The sequence below is a fragment of the Anticarsia gemmatalis genome, chromosome 1 (assembly GCF_050436995.1).
Source record: "Anticarsia gemmatalis isolate Benzon Research Colony breed Stoneville strain chromosome 1, ilAntGemm2 primary, whole genome shotgun sequence".
In the NCBI taxonomy this organism is placed as follows: domain Eukaryota; kingdom Metazoa; phylum Arthropoda; class Insecta; order Lepidoptera; family Erebidae; genus Anticarsia; species Anticarsia gemmatalis.
Window position 1 is genome coordinate 14,129,994 of NC_134745.1, and position 16,147 is coordinate 14,146,140.

The 16,147-nt window shown below is 38.2% G+C and overlaps 3 protein-coding genes across 4 annotated transcripts; 1 reads left to right on the forward strand and 2 right to left on the reverse strand.

The window, feature by feature from the left end:
* Positions 1 to 339: 339 nt before the first annotated feature.
* Positions 340 to 12,992, reverse strand: LOC142977466 (myrosinase 1-like). 2 transcript variants are annotated; one of them, XM_076121360.1, is made up of 10 exons: positions 12,887 to 12,992; positions 6,752 to 6,928; positions 5,656 to 5,759; positions 4,264 to 4,456; positions 3,456 to 3,627; positions 2,733 to 2,940; positions 2,285 to 2,379; positions 1,490 to 1,792; positions 949 to 1,190; positions 340 to 549 (listed from the first exon to the last, which is right to left on the reverse strand). In XM_076121360.1, the coding sequence occupies exons 2-10, from the start codon at positions 6,784 to 6,786 to the stop codon at positions 405 to 407; spliced, it is 1,497 nt and encodes a 498-aa protein (XP_075977475.1). In that variant the 5' UTR covers positions 6,787 to 6,928; positions 12,887 to 12,992; the 3' UTR covers positions 340 to 404. The 2 variants fall into 2 exon arrangements, with proteins under 2 accessions (XP_075977475.1, XP_075977485.1); XM_076121370.1 differs by lacking the exon at positions 12,887 to 12,992 and adding an exon at positions 12,227 to 12,389.
* Positions 12,993 to 13,086: 94 nt separating this feature from the next.
* Positions 13,087 to 13,819, forward strand: LOC142977481 (alpha-crystallin A chain-like). Its single transcript, XM_076121382.1, has one exon. It carries the CDS (start codon positions 13,167 to 13,169, stop codon positions 13,737 to 13,739), a length of 573 nt encoding a protein of 190 aa, XP_075977497.1. The 5' UTR covers positions 13,087 to 13,166; the 3' UTR covers positions 13,740 to 13,819.
* A 767-nt stretch (positions 13,820 to 14,586) lies between these two features.
* On the reverse strand, positions 14,587 to 15,500 carry LOC142980936 (small heat shock protein OV25-2-like). Its single transcript, XM_076126595.1, has one exon. It carries the CDS (start codon positions 15,397 to 15,399, stop codon positions 14,770 to 14,772), a length of 630 nt encoding a protein of 209 aa, XP_075982710.1. The 5' UTR covers positions 15,400 to 15,500; the 3' UTR covers positions 14,587 to 14,769.
* Positions 15,501 to 16,147: the final 647 nt, after the last annotated feature.

The window sequence follows — 16,147 nt, forward strand, 5'->3', positions numbered from 1 at the left end:
TATTCTGAATACCTATTCGATAACGGAATAGATAATACCTCTAATAACTTCATTCATGAATAAAGCTGAAGTCAAAAACAAAAAAAATATATAGGTACGTTAAATATTTAGACGAAATATTTGTTTCGTTAATGCTAGTCTAGACTATTTATCTTTAGTCTGGTGATATAAAAAGACATTTAAAAAGTATCTACTTACTGATTCTGTTGCGATTCAGTTAAATGAAAAAAGTTCAAATTAACTTTAAAAACTACGAAAAGAAAGTCAATTTATGAAAAGTCTTGGTGAATTACAATTTGAAAATAGCTTATCGTTTCCTTGTAAATAAAAGTCAAGTCGTCTCGAGATGAACTATAAATAACATTTAATAGCTAAGAGTATTACAGCTTAATAATAAGTACAAACTAAACAGAATTATAAGTAAAATCAGCATAGTTGTTAGGCAGACAGCCGGTAGTGGCTACATATTTGTAATAGTTGAACGACTGCCGCGGAGTGCGAGTCAAGTCTGGAGAGTCATAGTCCACTTCAGTCAGGCCAAAACGTTCCCTGAAAAATTACAGCACAGATTTCATTCAAATCCATTATAAATATTGTTTCGAATATTTTTGATTGCCTCCGGCGCGGTGGTTAAGGTCACCACGCCGCTACTATTGCGTCGGTAGTTCGTGGGTTAGATTCCTACACGGAACAATTATTTGTGCAATCCACAATTGTTTCGGGTGTGGTTGAACTATGTGTCCGTTGTTTGTACATATGAGTGTAAGAGTCCCGCGACACAAGAGCAATTTCTAGTTTTTTTTTTATTTTATCTTTACAAAAATAAGTAACTTTAACACTCGTCAAACGTAAATGTTTAATGGCAAGATAGTTCGGGAATTATCTTTAAAAAAATCCTGTTTATGAACAAACAACAATTTACAAATAAAAACATAAAAACAAACTTACGAAAAGCCCCTCATCCACTCAAAATTATCCAACAAGCTCCAATACGTGTACGCCTTGACCCTACACTTGTCTATCGTGATAGCCGCGTGTAAGGACCGCAAGTAAGAGTCTATGAACTGCACTCGCTTCACGTCCTTTAAGCCGGGTTCAAACGACACGCCGTTCTCGGTGACTAACATTAGTGGGTCGTTGTACGTCGTTTTTATCCAGTTTAGTGCTTTTCTGAAGCCCCATGGTACTACCTGAAATTAGGATTATCAATGCATAAAACTCTTCCGTTACTGAGTGACTGACTGACTAATGTACAAAGCACAGCCAAAACTATTGAGCGTACAAAGTTGAAATTTAGTATGAAGATTTCTTAGTAAGTGTAAGGAGGGCTACGAGAGGGTTTTTGAAGTTATACGCGAGCAAAGCAGCGGGTGGAAAGCTATATACTTTAATATAAAATGATGAAAAAAAATAATTTTTGAAATCGCTTCTCGTGTATTCGAGTTATTGGCAATATGCTAGTAATTCTCCAATTTCCATACAAACTTACCCTCAACCAAGTAGAATTAGTCTTAGGCCAATCTACTAACTGGTAGAGCTTGACATTCCCATCGTTATAATACGAAGGATGAGGTTGGACTTTCCCATCTCCTGGCTCAACCAAGTAAGTGGTATAATGGTTCACTCCCATAAAGTCGAATGAACCTCGAATCATTTTCACCTCTTCTCGAGTAAACGTTGGTAATCTCGAACGAGGGAAGCCTTGCTTTTTCGAGTTCGCGTCGATCCGTTTACGCATCACTGCTGGATAGTCGCCGGTTTTTGAGAATATTGGGTTCGCGAACCAACCGAACTAGAAAATATACAGTCTAATGTTAGTATTATAGACTTTCAGTTACTTAACTATGTTCTTTTATAGGTAGATAGAGTGTAAAAGTAAGGTCAGACAATTTGATGGTGCTCAAGCTCTTTAGCTAATCAGTGGGCTTACTCTCGATAGAATTAAATTTAAATTCGATTAAATCAGATTTGAGTGTAGGTACGTCAAAATATGCTGATTTAAACTGAATCAAACATTCCTATTAGTTTCATTCTAAACCACCGTTAAGTCAGGGGCTAGTTTGGAATGAAAGAGTTAGATTTGACATTACTTCGAACTTGATTTAATTGAATTCGAAGTAAAGTCAAGAGTAAGCCGACTGAATCCCCTAGCTCATAGGTTGCCAACAGCTACCCTGTAACTCTACCGCCCACTCAAACGTCCATGGTTTTACTTTCCACATTAACCTGGCAGATCTAGGAGTTTCCAACAATGTTGTTAGCTGGGTAGTAAATATATACTCACCATAAATTGTCTGGCAGTTTCGGCTGCAATTTGGTCCTCAGTCGACGAAGTAATTCCTTCCATCCATGCGATATCCAACGTGATCCCCATTCCACCTAAAAATATTCGTATACAGTAAGATGGTTATGGCGGCTTAAAACTGCCCCCGATAGTTGAAAAGACGCATCTAATATTAAATTTTAATGTCAAAAATGAGATTGTATACTAGCGCATGATTGAACGCTGGTTTAAAGTGGAACTAAAGGGATTGTATGATGTAGAATATTTTCATTTTCGATTCGAAAATGAAAATATCGAATTTGATTTTACAACTCGATACTTCGCCACCGACGCGAAGGTAGCGGCGTGGTGAGCACCTTAACCACTGCGCCACGGAGACAGTCATAAACATGCAATGTGAATGCTTCAAAGTTATGACATATATCTATTATGACAAATAAGTTCATACCTTTGACCCTATGCCTGTACTCTCGATCATACAAGTCATACACCATGCCATGGGCTCGGAGCACGTTGTGACCACACATGTAGTCTTCGAACCCGCTGGCTCTCCCGCCCGGAGCATCCTCACCGCCGTAGCCATCGTGACAGAAGGATAGCGGCTCGTTGAACGTTATCCAGATAGGGACTTTGTCGGCGAAGTTGTCTAGGAGGACCTGAAATAAAAACATAAGTATCCATAAGTAGTTAGCTGTGGTTTTCAATTTCCATTTAATTTTTGAATCAAATTGGAGGTAATGTCAAATCAAACTTTTAAATTCCAAACTGCGCATGATTGAATGCTGGTTTAAAGTGAAACTAATTAAATTTTTTAGATTAAGATTATGTTCATGTTAGACCAGTGTTTTATCACGCGCTAGTTTGGGATTTAAAAGTACGATTTGATCGCTCGAATCTGATTCAATCGAATTTGAATTTGCTTCTGACGAGAATTAGTCCACAGAACTCCAGAGTGACTTAACCAGCGAGCGTGTGATTTTCTTCGCGGGCTTTACAGATGAGCGCGGCGCTTGGTCTTTCCCTTCCCTTTACACGCGCGCACTTTCACACGCAATTGTTTTTTCATGCGCGATAGAGTGTGTATCTAAAGTGGGCTATTGCTTAACCAGGGGGCGCGCTACCTCATTCCTTATATACCTATTCACTCGAAAAAGCAATGTTTGTGTCTTACTTTCGCATAATCAAGGAAGTAATCAGCCATGACAGGGTTGGTCCATCCTCCGAGGTCTTGGAGCGTCTGCGGCAGGTCCCAGTGGTACATCGTCACCATCGGTATGATCCTGTTAGCTCGAAGCTCTTCTATCAGCTCCGTGTAGTACCTGATGCCGTCTTCGTTGATTTCACTGAAATGTTTGATGTTTTTGTTTTGTAGGAGGGTGGTTGCGTGTGATTTTTATGTACTTAGATTTTTTTTCTGCGATATTTTGCTATTTGACTCCTTAAACATTATTTTTAAAGATAGATTCTTTGATGCATAGATATTTGATTAGGTTCTCACACATTTGATTATTAATACTGCATCTCTAGGTGTGTGTGACCGATTTCGGTTACGGCGGCCAGTATCATTGAAACCAGCCAACCGGGCTGGACTTTGTTTTTAGTTGGCCAAGTGTGTGCCTAATGCATAAGTACACTCTCCTACAGGAGTAGAGTATAGGAATACTCTCATAGTTTGGTGATAAGGCTAAACCGAACCAGAAAGAGGTCAGTCGCAGGACCGACGGTTTTACGTGCTCTCCGAGACACGGAGGTCTACGACCTCAACCTCCGAGCAATCTCTGAGGTCTTTTTAACAGAAAATACTTTTTGGCCCAACCTGGGATTCGAACCGGAAACATCTTATACGACAGTCACATACACTACCGACTGCGCCAAAGTATGATATATGTTTGAAGAGGAAGTGGAAGGAAGAGGGGCTTGAAATGTTTTGGAGATAGGGCGGTCCCTAGGATCATTTGTAATGTTCTTAAGTAACTTACTTGCTCAACCCAGTAGGCAGTATCCTAGGCCAGGACATAGAGAAGCGATAGAAGCCCACTCCAAGCTGCTTCATCAGAGCTACATCGTCTTTGTACTTGTAGTAGGAACCATCTGCGACATCACCGTTCTTGTGGTCGAACACGCGGTCTGGGTGCTCGTGCGTGTAGCGGTCCCAGATGCTTTCACCTTTACCTTTAAAAAAAGTTTATTTATATTTAATGTTCTTAATCTAAATCATAAACTTTATTTGAACTGAGGAGCTCGTGGCTTAGTTAACAACAGCCACGCGGATCGATCTCTGAGGTTAAGCAACGCTTGCCGAGGTTGATTTGTGGATGGGTGACCATCTTATACATATCGAGTTCCTCCGTGTTTCGGAAGGCACGTTAAATTGTGGGTCCTGGCTGTCATTTTCGAAGATCTTTGACAGTCGTTAACAGTAGTCAGAAGCTTGAAAGTCTGACAACCAGTCTTACCGAAGGGACCGTATTATCCCAGGTAACTGGGTTGTGGAGGTCAGATAGGCAGTCGCTGCATGTAAAACACTGGTATTCAGCTGCATCCGGTGAGACTGGAAGCCGACTCCAACATAGCTTGGAAAAAAGGCTAAGCTGATATATATATAAACTTTATTTGAACTATATCATACTTGTTAAGTAGTATATGATTGCCTATGTGGCGCGGTTGGTAGTGTATATATGCGACTGCCGCGTAAGAGGTTTCGGGATCAAATCCTGGGTCGGGTCAGAAAAATCTTAATCTTAATCTAATCTTTTCTGAGATCTTTTGTCAAGAATTTCTGTTTGAAGAGAAAGGTTTATGTGTGAACGTTTTAAAGGATTTTTTGTAAAATAATTGTTTAAACCGGCCGAAACTGAGGCGGGCAGCTAGTTTATAATAATTATCGAATGCTTTGTTTTCGTGTTATCACAAACTCAGATCCTGTCGAAGTCAAAGTCACGGTCAATATCACAGGAAGCGGTGACTCATATTATTCTACATTAAATACATTTATTATACTGATGTCCAGCAGAAAAAGACTAAATTTTTTATGCTTTTGAATACTTCCTAATTACGATAGTAATAGGCATAGTTACAGTGAAATTGAAAAATTTGCATTTAGTTTGCTTGATTTACTTGACTCCAGTGGGGACCGGTTTCATACTATGCCTTCAAAAGTAAATTGAAAAGGAATCTCATATACCTACTTACCACATATATAATCATGCTTTTTGTGGATTTAAGCTAACAAGAACAAACTTGAAAAAGTATAAAAACATAATTTGTAAAATATTTAAAAATGAAATCGTCGTCAAAATTACAGCGTTGGGCGTAGTGTTTCAATGAAATACCGCTACTGAAAAGTACTGAAAATCATATTGTGTAGTCACCTGATACATTCCAAGCTCCTTCAATCTGGTAGGAGGCGGTGGCGACTCCGAACATAAACTCTTCCGGGAAACATATCTTCGCGTCGATTATATTACTTTCCACTCTGAAATAAACATTTTAACAAATCAATAATAATTATAAAACTAAGTTATGAAGCAATTAAAAAAACCAACAGGTATACTAGAATAAGTTCTTTTTTAAGGAATGGTGTCAAAGTAAAAATCGAGTGAAAATATACACTACTACAAAATTTTATTGATGCCAAAGTTTTGATGCATGTTTAGTACTCAATAAAGTCAAAATTACTGTACCGATTTTAATAAAATTTTATTGACTTATACTTTACAAACTGGACTAATACATAGGCCTATAATAATTATTGTGGGAAATCTTTTCGTACAACCAAAGTCACGGGCAGGGGCTGTGAAGGATAATTACTTAAACAACAACAAATATCGATCGGTTTTCGAAGACTATGTTATCTTTAAACAGTAGCTTTGGGTCAAGATCTATAAACAGAGGTCTGTATTGTTCATTAAGTTCATATTATAAATAGAAAACACAATAAATTTGAACGTGTTTATTGCTAACACACACACACGTAACAAGTAAATGTGCAAAATACATATATTTGCTTGTATAGGTACCCAAATACGGCACAATATGAAAATTAGGAGTCATTTCCCTAATACTGAATGTAGAACATACAGAAACTAAGGTACAAAAATACACCTTAATTAAACATCAATTCAATTAAATGGTAAATTCTAAGATTTCAAATTAACGAATTGGAATAAAATCGTACTAAGTATTATAAATGCGAAAATTTCGGAGAGTGAATGAATGCATGCTTGGTACTTTTTCACGAAAAAAAAACTGGATGTATTTTGATGAAATTCGGTACCCTAATAGTTAAAACCTGGATTGATACTTAAGATACATTTACCGCGCAAAATCTTTTCACTCGGTTTAATTCGCGGGGAAAAGCAAGTTAAATACAATTAGGAAAAACAATCTCTCCAAACATTTGTAATTAAATCAACTTTCTAAAATTCATATAACACAAAATTCCCTTAAATAAAAGTACATACATACCCATATATGAGCGCCGAAAACAATAGCAACAACATATTTATCTGGCGCGCGACTGTACCGCGCTATCGTGTACGGAGGACTATCGCCTGAACTGCAACGGTCCACTACAGATAGCCCGTTGCCATTTTATAAACAGAGTAGATACAGACTGGTGTTTACTGTATTGTAGAAATATGACTGAAAAAACACAAATTTACACAAATACACACATCTGTACCAATATTATAAAATTGTAGAGTCTGTTTGTTTGGTTGAATGGTGCGAATTGAAGAACAAATTTTATAGTCTACTAGCTGACCCGCGCAACTTCGCTTGCGTCACATAAGAGAGAATGGGTCAAAATTTTCCCCGTTTTTGAACATTTTTTATTGCTACTCTGCTCTTATTGGTCGTAGCGTGATGATATATAGCCTATAGCCTTTCTCAATAAATGGGCTATCTAACACTGAAATAATTTTTCAAATCGGACCAGTATTTCTTGAGATCAGCCTGTTCAAACAAACAAACAAACAAACTCTTCAGCTTTATAATATTAGTATAGATTTATTGAGGCAGGCAGGTTATATAACATCAAGCTACGTCCAAAAACGGGGAAAATTATGACCCATTCTCTGTTGTGTGACGCAAGCGAATTTGCGGGGTCAGCTAGTACATAATATCACGTCTGTTATCCTCAAAGGTATAGGAAGAGATGAATAGTACACCAACGTTTCGCCTGTTGCCATTTACCGGGCATGTTATCGAACTCCGGGAAGCTATTGAGAGGAACACTCATTCTTAACTCACTTTCCTTCCTCTTTAAAACACTTTCGTAATTATCTCTGCATCACCCTAAGGTAGACTGGCAGAAAATGCCCCTGGCATTAGGTCTGCCTTTATACAAATATGTATATTAAGATTAAATAAATAAATAAATTCGGAAACAACTTTGCCGGACTCAGGAATTGAACTCGGTATGTCACGATCAGCAGTTTGTAGCCTTTGATAGAAAAAGGGCATGGAAAGCAAACGATTGGGGCAGTTGGACGGAAATGGGAAAAGGTACAGGCCAAAAAAAAGTAGTTGAAAATATGAATGAATGAATGAATGAATGAATGAATGAATGAATGAATGAAATACTCTTTATTGTACTTGTATAAATAAAATAAAAAAAAAGAAGATACAAGAAAAAGAATAGACATGGATAAAAATAAAAACAAAATAAAATTAAGATGGTAGTACAATTGGCGGCCTTATCGCACAGTGGCAATCTCTTCCAGGCAACCATTGGATGGAGAGATTAATGAGAATGAAATGAGAGAGGGCAGTTCATAAGAGTGTTAGGAAAATATATTAATTAAACGTAAATAATTACATATATATAAAAGTGGAATATATATATAAATATATAAAAGATACATAAATAATATTAAAAATACATACCAAATACATATATACATTAAATAAATAGTTAGTTGTGTAGCGATAGGTAGTGTTCCTTGACAAGTTTTTTAAAGATGGGCAGGGATTGAGCGCGTCGTATAGATACTGGTAGTGCATTCCACAATCGCACAGCTTCTACAGAAAATGATTTATCGAGAAATCTTGTGGAATGCACCGGCATCTTCAATCTTAAGTTTTCTGATGATCGCAGGAGTCTAGAATGTGTGTCATGCAAGAAATCGAAACGTTCTTTAAGATATGGGGGTGCTAAGGGATTAAACAATACATTGTACAGAAGAGAGAGAATGTGAGCATTCCGGCGTGAACGTAGGGGTAACCACTTGAGCTTGTGTCTGTATTCAGAAATATGATCATACTTGCGTAAACCAAATATGAATCTAATAAAGAAGTTTTGAAGCCGCTCAAGTTTATTCAGTTGGTCCTCGGTAAGATCAGGATAGCTGACATCGGCATAATCAAGAACGGGAAAAAGAAGGGATTGTACTAACGCAACTTTTGTCGTGATCGGAAGAAGATTACGTAGTCTGCGCAAAGACCCCGCCGAAGCAAAGATTTTGCGACGTACTTGTTGGATCTGGGGAACCCATGACATATTTTTGTCAATAAAAATACCCAAATTCTTGACTACGTCACTAAATGGTATAACAGTACCGTCACAAGACACCGGGGGTATCAGTGACCATTCAATTTTAGAGACCATTCTCGAACTGCCAACAACAATCACCTGGGTCTTATCCGGGTTGACCTTTAGCCCATACGACCTACTCCAGTCGCAAATTCGCACCATGTCAGTGTTTACTGTTTGGACAGCCTCCGTCAACCTATCTAAGGGAGCGTGGGAGTAAATTTGAAGATCATCTGCGTAGAGGTGGTAGGAAGAAGTTAAGACGTTAGAAATTGAGTTAATAAAAACTGCGAAGAGTAGGGGAGATAAGACGCCGCCCTGCGGAACGCCAGCAAATGACGGGCACCATGCGGAGATCGTATTTTCGATCCTGATACGTTGCCGGCGCCCAAACAGGTAACTACGAAACCAGTCAACCGCTGTTGGAGATACGTTAAGAGAGCATAGTATCCCGAGAAGTATATCAAAGTCGACAGTGTTAAAGGCGTTGCTAAAGTCTAGCAATGCAAGCACAGTTAGGTGACCACCTTCCATTGCAGACCTAATATCTTCCGTAATATGAACCAGGCTTGTGGTGGTACTGTGACCGGGACGGAAACCAGACTGGAGTGGGTTAAGGAGTTGATTTTCGGAAAGAAAGGAACTAAGCTGATCATGAACGAGGCGTTCAAGAACTTTGGAGAGGAAAGGTAGGATAGAAATGGGTCGGTATTCAGAGAAAGATGAAGGGTTGCATTTTTTAGGTAGAGGTGTGATTTGGGCGTCTTTCCAAGCTGATGGAAAGATGCCACTGGAGATAGAGGAATTGAGGATATGACAGATGACAGGGAGTATTTCATCAAGGATAGGAAGGATCATATTACGGCTGACGCAATCGGTACCTATCGCATTCGAGGAAGTAGATAGGATGCTCTTCTTAACGTCACAAGCAGCAAATTGATGAAATTCAAATGGGAAGCAGTCGGGAGTCGAACTTAGTGAAAGAGATTTTAGTGTGTTATCTTTTAGAATGGGGTCAAAGTGAGGTAATGCAGTAAAGTATTGGTTTAAAGCGTTTAGATCAAGAGGTTTAGGAATCGCGTCATGGCGCGATTTGCCGACTCCCAATGACTTCAGAAATTTCCAAACTTTGCCTGGATCTCCATTTTCGACAGATGCATGAATATGTCGGCGTTGTGCATTCCTACACACCTTACTGCAGTGATTTCGTATAGCTACATATTTTTTCCAATTAGCATCAGTTGGACGACATTTAAATTTTGTTTTTGCAGCAGCTTTCTGGGAGAGTAGAGTCTTAATGTCGTCCGTAAGCCAGGGTGACGGAAGATGTTTCACCCTAATTGTACGCAATGGTGCATGAGTGTCGTAGAGCTTTATCAGGTTTGAGGTCAGTAACTGAACTTTCTCATCCACACATTCCGAAGCAAAGAGAGAATCCCAGGCAATGTTGTTGACATCCGCACGAAGATTTGCCACATTCATATCACGAAAGTTGCGCTGTACAAGGATTTTAGGTTTAGGTTTCGGAGGCCGGACACGATAGGACAAGAAGAGGAGGTCATGGTAGGAAAAGGCATCAGCAGGACACTGACCGTGCTTAGAAACACGATCAGGGGAAGAAATAAGGATAAGGTCAAGCAAAGATGGAGTACAGTTTGGAAAATGATGTGTAGCATTAAGAGGAAGTATAGAGAGGTTATTGGAGTCAACGATGGATTGGAGTGAACTGGAACGGTGATCATTTTTAAGGAGGCAGGTGTTGAAATCGCCCATGATTATGGTTTGACTGTACACGGGGATAAAATTTTCTAACAGAATTTCAAGAGAAGTGAAGTAATCTACACGTAAAGAAGGACTATAAAAAACACCGAGCAAGATTTTAGAGTGAAGAAGTTCAACTTCGAGAAAAAGATGCTCGCCAGCATTTGGTGGTGGGGGCTGTGGTGACTTGCTAACTATAGTGAAGGGAATATTTTGTTTAAGATAGATAGCCACTCCACCCCCACCTCCCACTGCGCGATCATTTCTAATAAGTTCATAGCCTGGGAGCAAATAAGCCGAGGAGACTAAGCATGGTTTAAGCCAAGACTCAGAAACAAGTATTGCATGAATATGTGTACAGTCGAAAGTAGCCAGCATATCCGGGAAATGGGCCGGAACACTCTGAGCATTAATATGGACCACATTAAAGTTCCTGGGAAAATCAGAAAACTGGGACGACAATGTCTCAGCAAGAGAAGGAACACTTACGAAGCTGGAATCACTACTAGCAGAAAAATATTCGTCACTATTTAGGCTGCTGTCTAGTAATGACATAATTAATATCAGTTAATTTAAATAATAATAAATAAATAAATAATAATATACAAAGAAAATATATAGAAATATATATATAGTATATATAAAAGAGGCTGATAAAAACAAAAGTTATTGCTCCATCTGCCGGCTGCGAGAACATAATATGTGAGTACCATAAAAATATTTACAACTAGTCCAGGCACAGGAAAGGAGAAAAAAAAAAAAAAAACATAGAAATATTACAATTTAACATGACCGTATAGATAAAAGAAAAAAGAATAAAAATAAATATAAAATAAAAAATACTAATGAGTTAAGAAACATAAAAATTAGTTTATTAATCCGATGACATCATTAAATGAAAATATGAATTTTCATTTAATGATGTCATCGGATTTCAAACTATATTTGTACAAAATTTTATCTCAATTAGTTCAGTTATAACTTACTTACTGTAGAATTTATAATATTAAGGATCAGGAATAAAATGACACTTGAAAACTATAAAATGAAAAATACCAACAGCCTGTATATAAGTTTATCAGTTTAATACAAAGTCAACGACTGTTTTAATATAGAAATATTGTTTATTATTAAAATGTGGATGCATTCAAATTAGGTACAAGTTTATAATTAGGTTTTAAGTACATTAGGTATTTCCCAAGAAGGGTTCACGTAAAGCACGGTTGTAAACACATCCGCCAAATGGTATATTCCCAGTATTTTCCTTTAGCATTGTCAAGTGGGAAGAAAATTCCCAGTTGTCACCCCTAGGAACATTTGGGAATATACCAACTTTTACGATATGTCTCTGCGAAATAAAACATATTGTGCCGACCACACTTAACGTGGGATAAGGAAAAGATAAAGAAGAGTATTAGGTATTACTTAACTGTAATTGTAGATCTTTCATTTTTTTAATTTTAATACATCATATCACGCCTTTTTTAAATGGGTAATTATAAAGGACGCCACTTTGTACAATCCTTACAAAGTTCCCTTGCTTCATTCAAATCCACTCAACTAACCAACTTCAAATAAAAAAAAAGTTAAAATAATTATGTCCACGTAATAAAAAATGAGTTTACAAGCAAAAAAAACATACTTACATACAAAAAATCACGCCTTCCTTATAGGTGTAAGCAGAGACCAGAGAACACCACTTGGTACAATTCTTACCAATTTGAGAATTGAAAACCTCCTCCTTTTTTATGTCGGTTAAAAATTGTCTTTCATTGTAAGTCTTTGTCGGGAATGATGATCTATAATATCTATGTATAATTAAAAAAAAAATAACAATAGGTAATCTTTCCTTCTGTGATTAATTATGTGCGAGGTAAGTAAGATAAATAAAATGTATCAATTTATTAGGTACTCGTTACTTGTACAACATGATATAGCTTCCTAGTTTTATCTTTTATTTTAATTTTAATAAGAATGTGAATAAACGCATATCAGTTCAATTACTTTTACTTAAATAACGTTTTCAAATTCAATCGATTACATTATTTGAAAGACACAGATTTATGATAATGCATAATTAGACCACAACGAAATTTTGACGTGTAGTAAATTTTTAACCCCGACGAAAAGGAGAGGTGTGTATGTACTATAGATAACAAATGTTCAGGTCAAGTCAATATTTCATACATAGGTACAAGTAATTGAACTCACAACAAGGACTCGTTAGTACGCAGATGCGTATCTATCGACATTACAAATCAAACTAGCTGCACTCTACTTGCATTCTATGCTATTCATTCACTCACCTCAATAGTTGCGCGCTACTCCACTATAGATGGCGTTGCACACAATTTCTACAACAATATGGCCGCCGACTTTTCTAGAGATACGCGCACGCTCCACAACGTTCGCTCTCAAACAGCGTAGCATGTTCTCGAAAGTACTTTTACGTCACGCTCAACAGGTGGCGTTGACATCGAGTAGTATAAATACGCCGATTGCGCGCCAACCCGTCAGTTTTCTAACTGAGAAACAAAGTGAACAAAACTTAAGACGAAGAAGAAAGTGCAAGTTAAACAAGTGAAAATGTCGCTGATTCCTTTCAATTACGAGATGGAGAACCCTTTCCACGTTTTGGAGAGAGAATTCTTCAGACCGGACTATTCTCCATTCTATCAGCTGGCACCGCGGAACATCTTCAGCCCATCGCTTTACAAACCATGGGAGGACGCCTTCAAACCATGGGAGAACCTACTCAAACCGATGGAACAGATCTCAGCCGCAATGAACCGCCTCGCAGTCAACGAAATCGGCAAAATAAGTAGCGACGACGAGAAATTTCAAGTGAATGTGGACGTTCAGCATTTCGCGCCCGAAGAAATTAATGTCAAAGTAATTGATGATTATGTAGTTGTTCAAGGCAAGCACGAGGAAAAGCAAGACGATCATGGATACGTGTCCAGGCAGTTTATAAGGAGATACGCACTTCCTAAAGGCTGCTTGCCTGACACTGTCGAGTCTAAGCTGTCTTCCGACGGTGTCCTGACAGTCACGGCGCCCAAAGTCCTCGCTATGCCGTCAACCGGCGAACGCATCGTGCCTATAAAACACACAGGACCTGTCCAAAAGCAATTGGGATCTCGCAAATCTGAATCTTAAATTCTGTGATTGTATTTTTGTTTTATAAGACTGATTTCTATCTGTGCTATTTTAATTTTAAATAAATGTATGTATTACTATGTGTTGGTTTTATTTGATACTTCAACACTTATCGTTAGTCACAGCTGCTAGCTTCTTCACCTGTTTATTAAATTAATTATATTATTTGAAGTATAAAAATACCAGTCATCTTGTAGCTGTACCTTTGACTCACATAATTCTAGCTTTATTAGTTGGTAGATGACAGTTAATATCAAACGAATAATCCAAGCACGGGACCGCTAATACTAATAGGCTGAAGCTGAATTTTTATATTTAAATTGCAATAATCTCTGGAAGTACTCGTATTCTAAATATTAGCATTGTGTACGACAGCCACAGTCATTAGAAAGAGTTGCAATTACCTAATTAAATGTATGACTAACAACAGGAGCAGAGTATTCACTGTTGATATGAAAAGGGTAATTATCGATAAGTCACCGATTATAGAAATAAAGGAATTACTGTCAATGCAAATTTGGATATCACTAATTGCAACTTTAAGTTAATTTCTTGACCTGTTCACCACTATTATATCTACTCACTTCTATCTATACTTGCTTAAAGAGTGTTTTCTTTTTGAGCTCAGCAATAGATTAATTTAATTAATTGCTTTTATAGCTATAGCTGGGTGTTTTTAGTAAAATTGCCATGAGATGCACTGGAAATGTACTTAATTTTAGCATAGCATTAATTTGGCTGTATTTAGTCTGGTTTGAACGAATATACCTACATTCGCAGTTCAGGCAAAATAATCAAGTGTATGACACTGCACCAGGATTTGTAAATAAAACAGCACACGACATTTTTAAACATTTATTTGAAACATATTTTGAATTTTGGGAGTGATATTCAAATACATAAGTACACAGGAAAACGACAGTACATCAAATAGAGTGTATAGTTGTATACAGAGTATAAACATATACGTTATATAGAGGTGGGACATTATGGGGTTGTTAGCTCGACACTCTCGCCACTTCACACACATTTATTGAAGACCTTGCCTTGGGCGCTGCCGGGCTGGTTGAGAAGGAGCACCGTGCCCCATGCCAGGACCCATACGTTGTCGTTGTGCAGGATACTGAGTGTCGTCCGTGCTTACGTCATTCCCCATCTTGGCCTCCTCCCAATTACGTTTTCGTTTCGCAATTCTGACGGGTATTTGACGGTCGGTACTAAAACGAGCAGGGTATACCATCGCCTTAATGGTGAACACTCCGTCGTCACTCATTGTAGCAGTCAAATCACTAAGATCTGTGTGTGCAGGCAGCGGGTATCGCCTCACGATGCGACGCGCCACCGTGCCTTCGTCGACCTCCTTCTCTTCATGTTCCGCTTCAATGATAACACTTCCATCGCGTAGAGATACGGATACTTCCTCATGCTCAAAGTACGGCAGATCTAGGTTCACGTGAAACCTAGTGTAGTTATTGCAGACGGAGACTTCAGCTCCATTTTTAATGTGTTTCACATGCTGAGCCATTGCACGTAGCAATGTTATGATTTCCTGCAGGCCCGGGGCCTTATTTGCCCACGTTACAGGATCGTCCGGTAGTTCGAAGTCCGTTAGGGCCATCTCCACTAGCGGCCGGAGATCCTCGAATGAAAGCGACCCCATGTCGAGGAGTAAATTAGTGATGTGTTGTTTATTCGCGGACAGGTAGTGTGTACAAACTGCAGATAGATAACGTCTGTTAAGAGATACACTGCGCAACGCACTCCGCGCAGGGTTGCCCGGCGCACTGCTCGCCAGCTGTCGTAAACATGATGCACTTTTATGCATTTTCAGAATTTAAATTACTTTTCTATTTCAACTTTCCTTTTCCTTTCGATATAATCTTGAATATGGTTCTAGGTTTACCAGTTCACACAGGTAAATGTGTTTCATATCAACTTGTGCATTGAATTTTGTTTTCCATAATTTTTCATCCACATTAAATATATAACTTATATAAATAAATAAATTTAACCCAATACTGTCCCTCTGCTGGGCAAGGGTCTTTCTTCTTCCGTAGTAAGGGAGGGGTAGGCCTTGTGTCTGGGTAGGTGGGGACTTTGCATGCCTTCAAAAATTGCCCTAAAGTAACCTTGAGCATGCAAGGTTGCATCACTCTGTCATCCTTCACCGTTGGAACAAGTGATAATTATTTCTAATACACACATAACTTCGAAAAGTCAGTGGTGTTTTGCCTCTGCAACCACTTGCGTGGGAGGTACCAACTTATACCATTCAGCTATCACTGCTCATACTATCATCTAATTAGAGAAACCAAACCAGTCATAAATAAGGCTCAACATTCAGTTGTGGATATGACAAACTGTTTATGCTCTCTGTCCGAACATGACCGAGTACTCTCGAATACGAT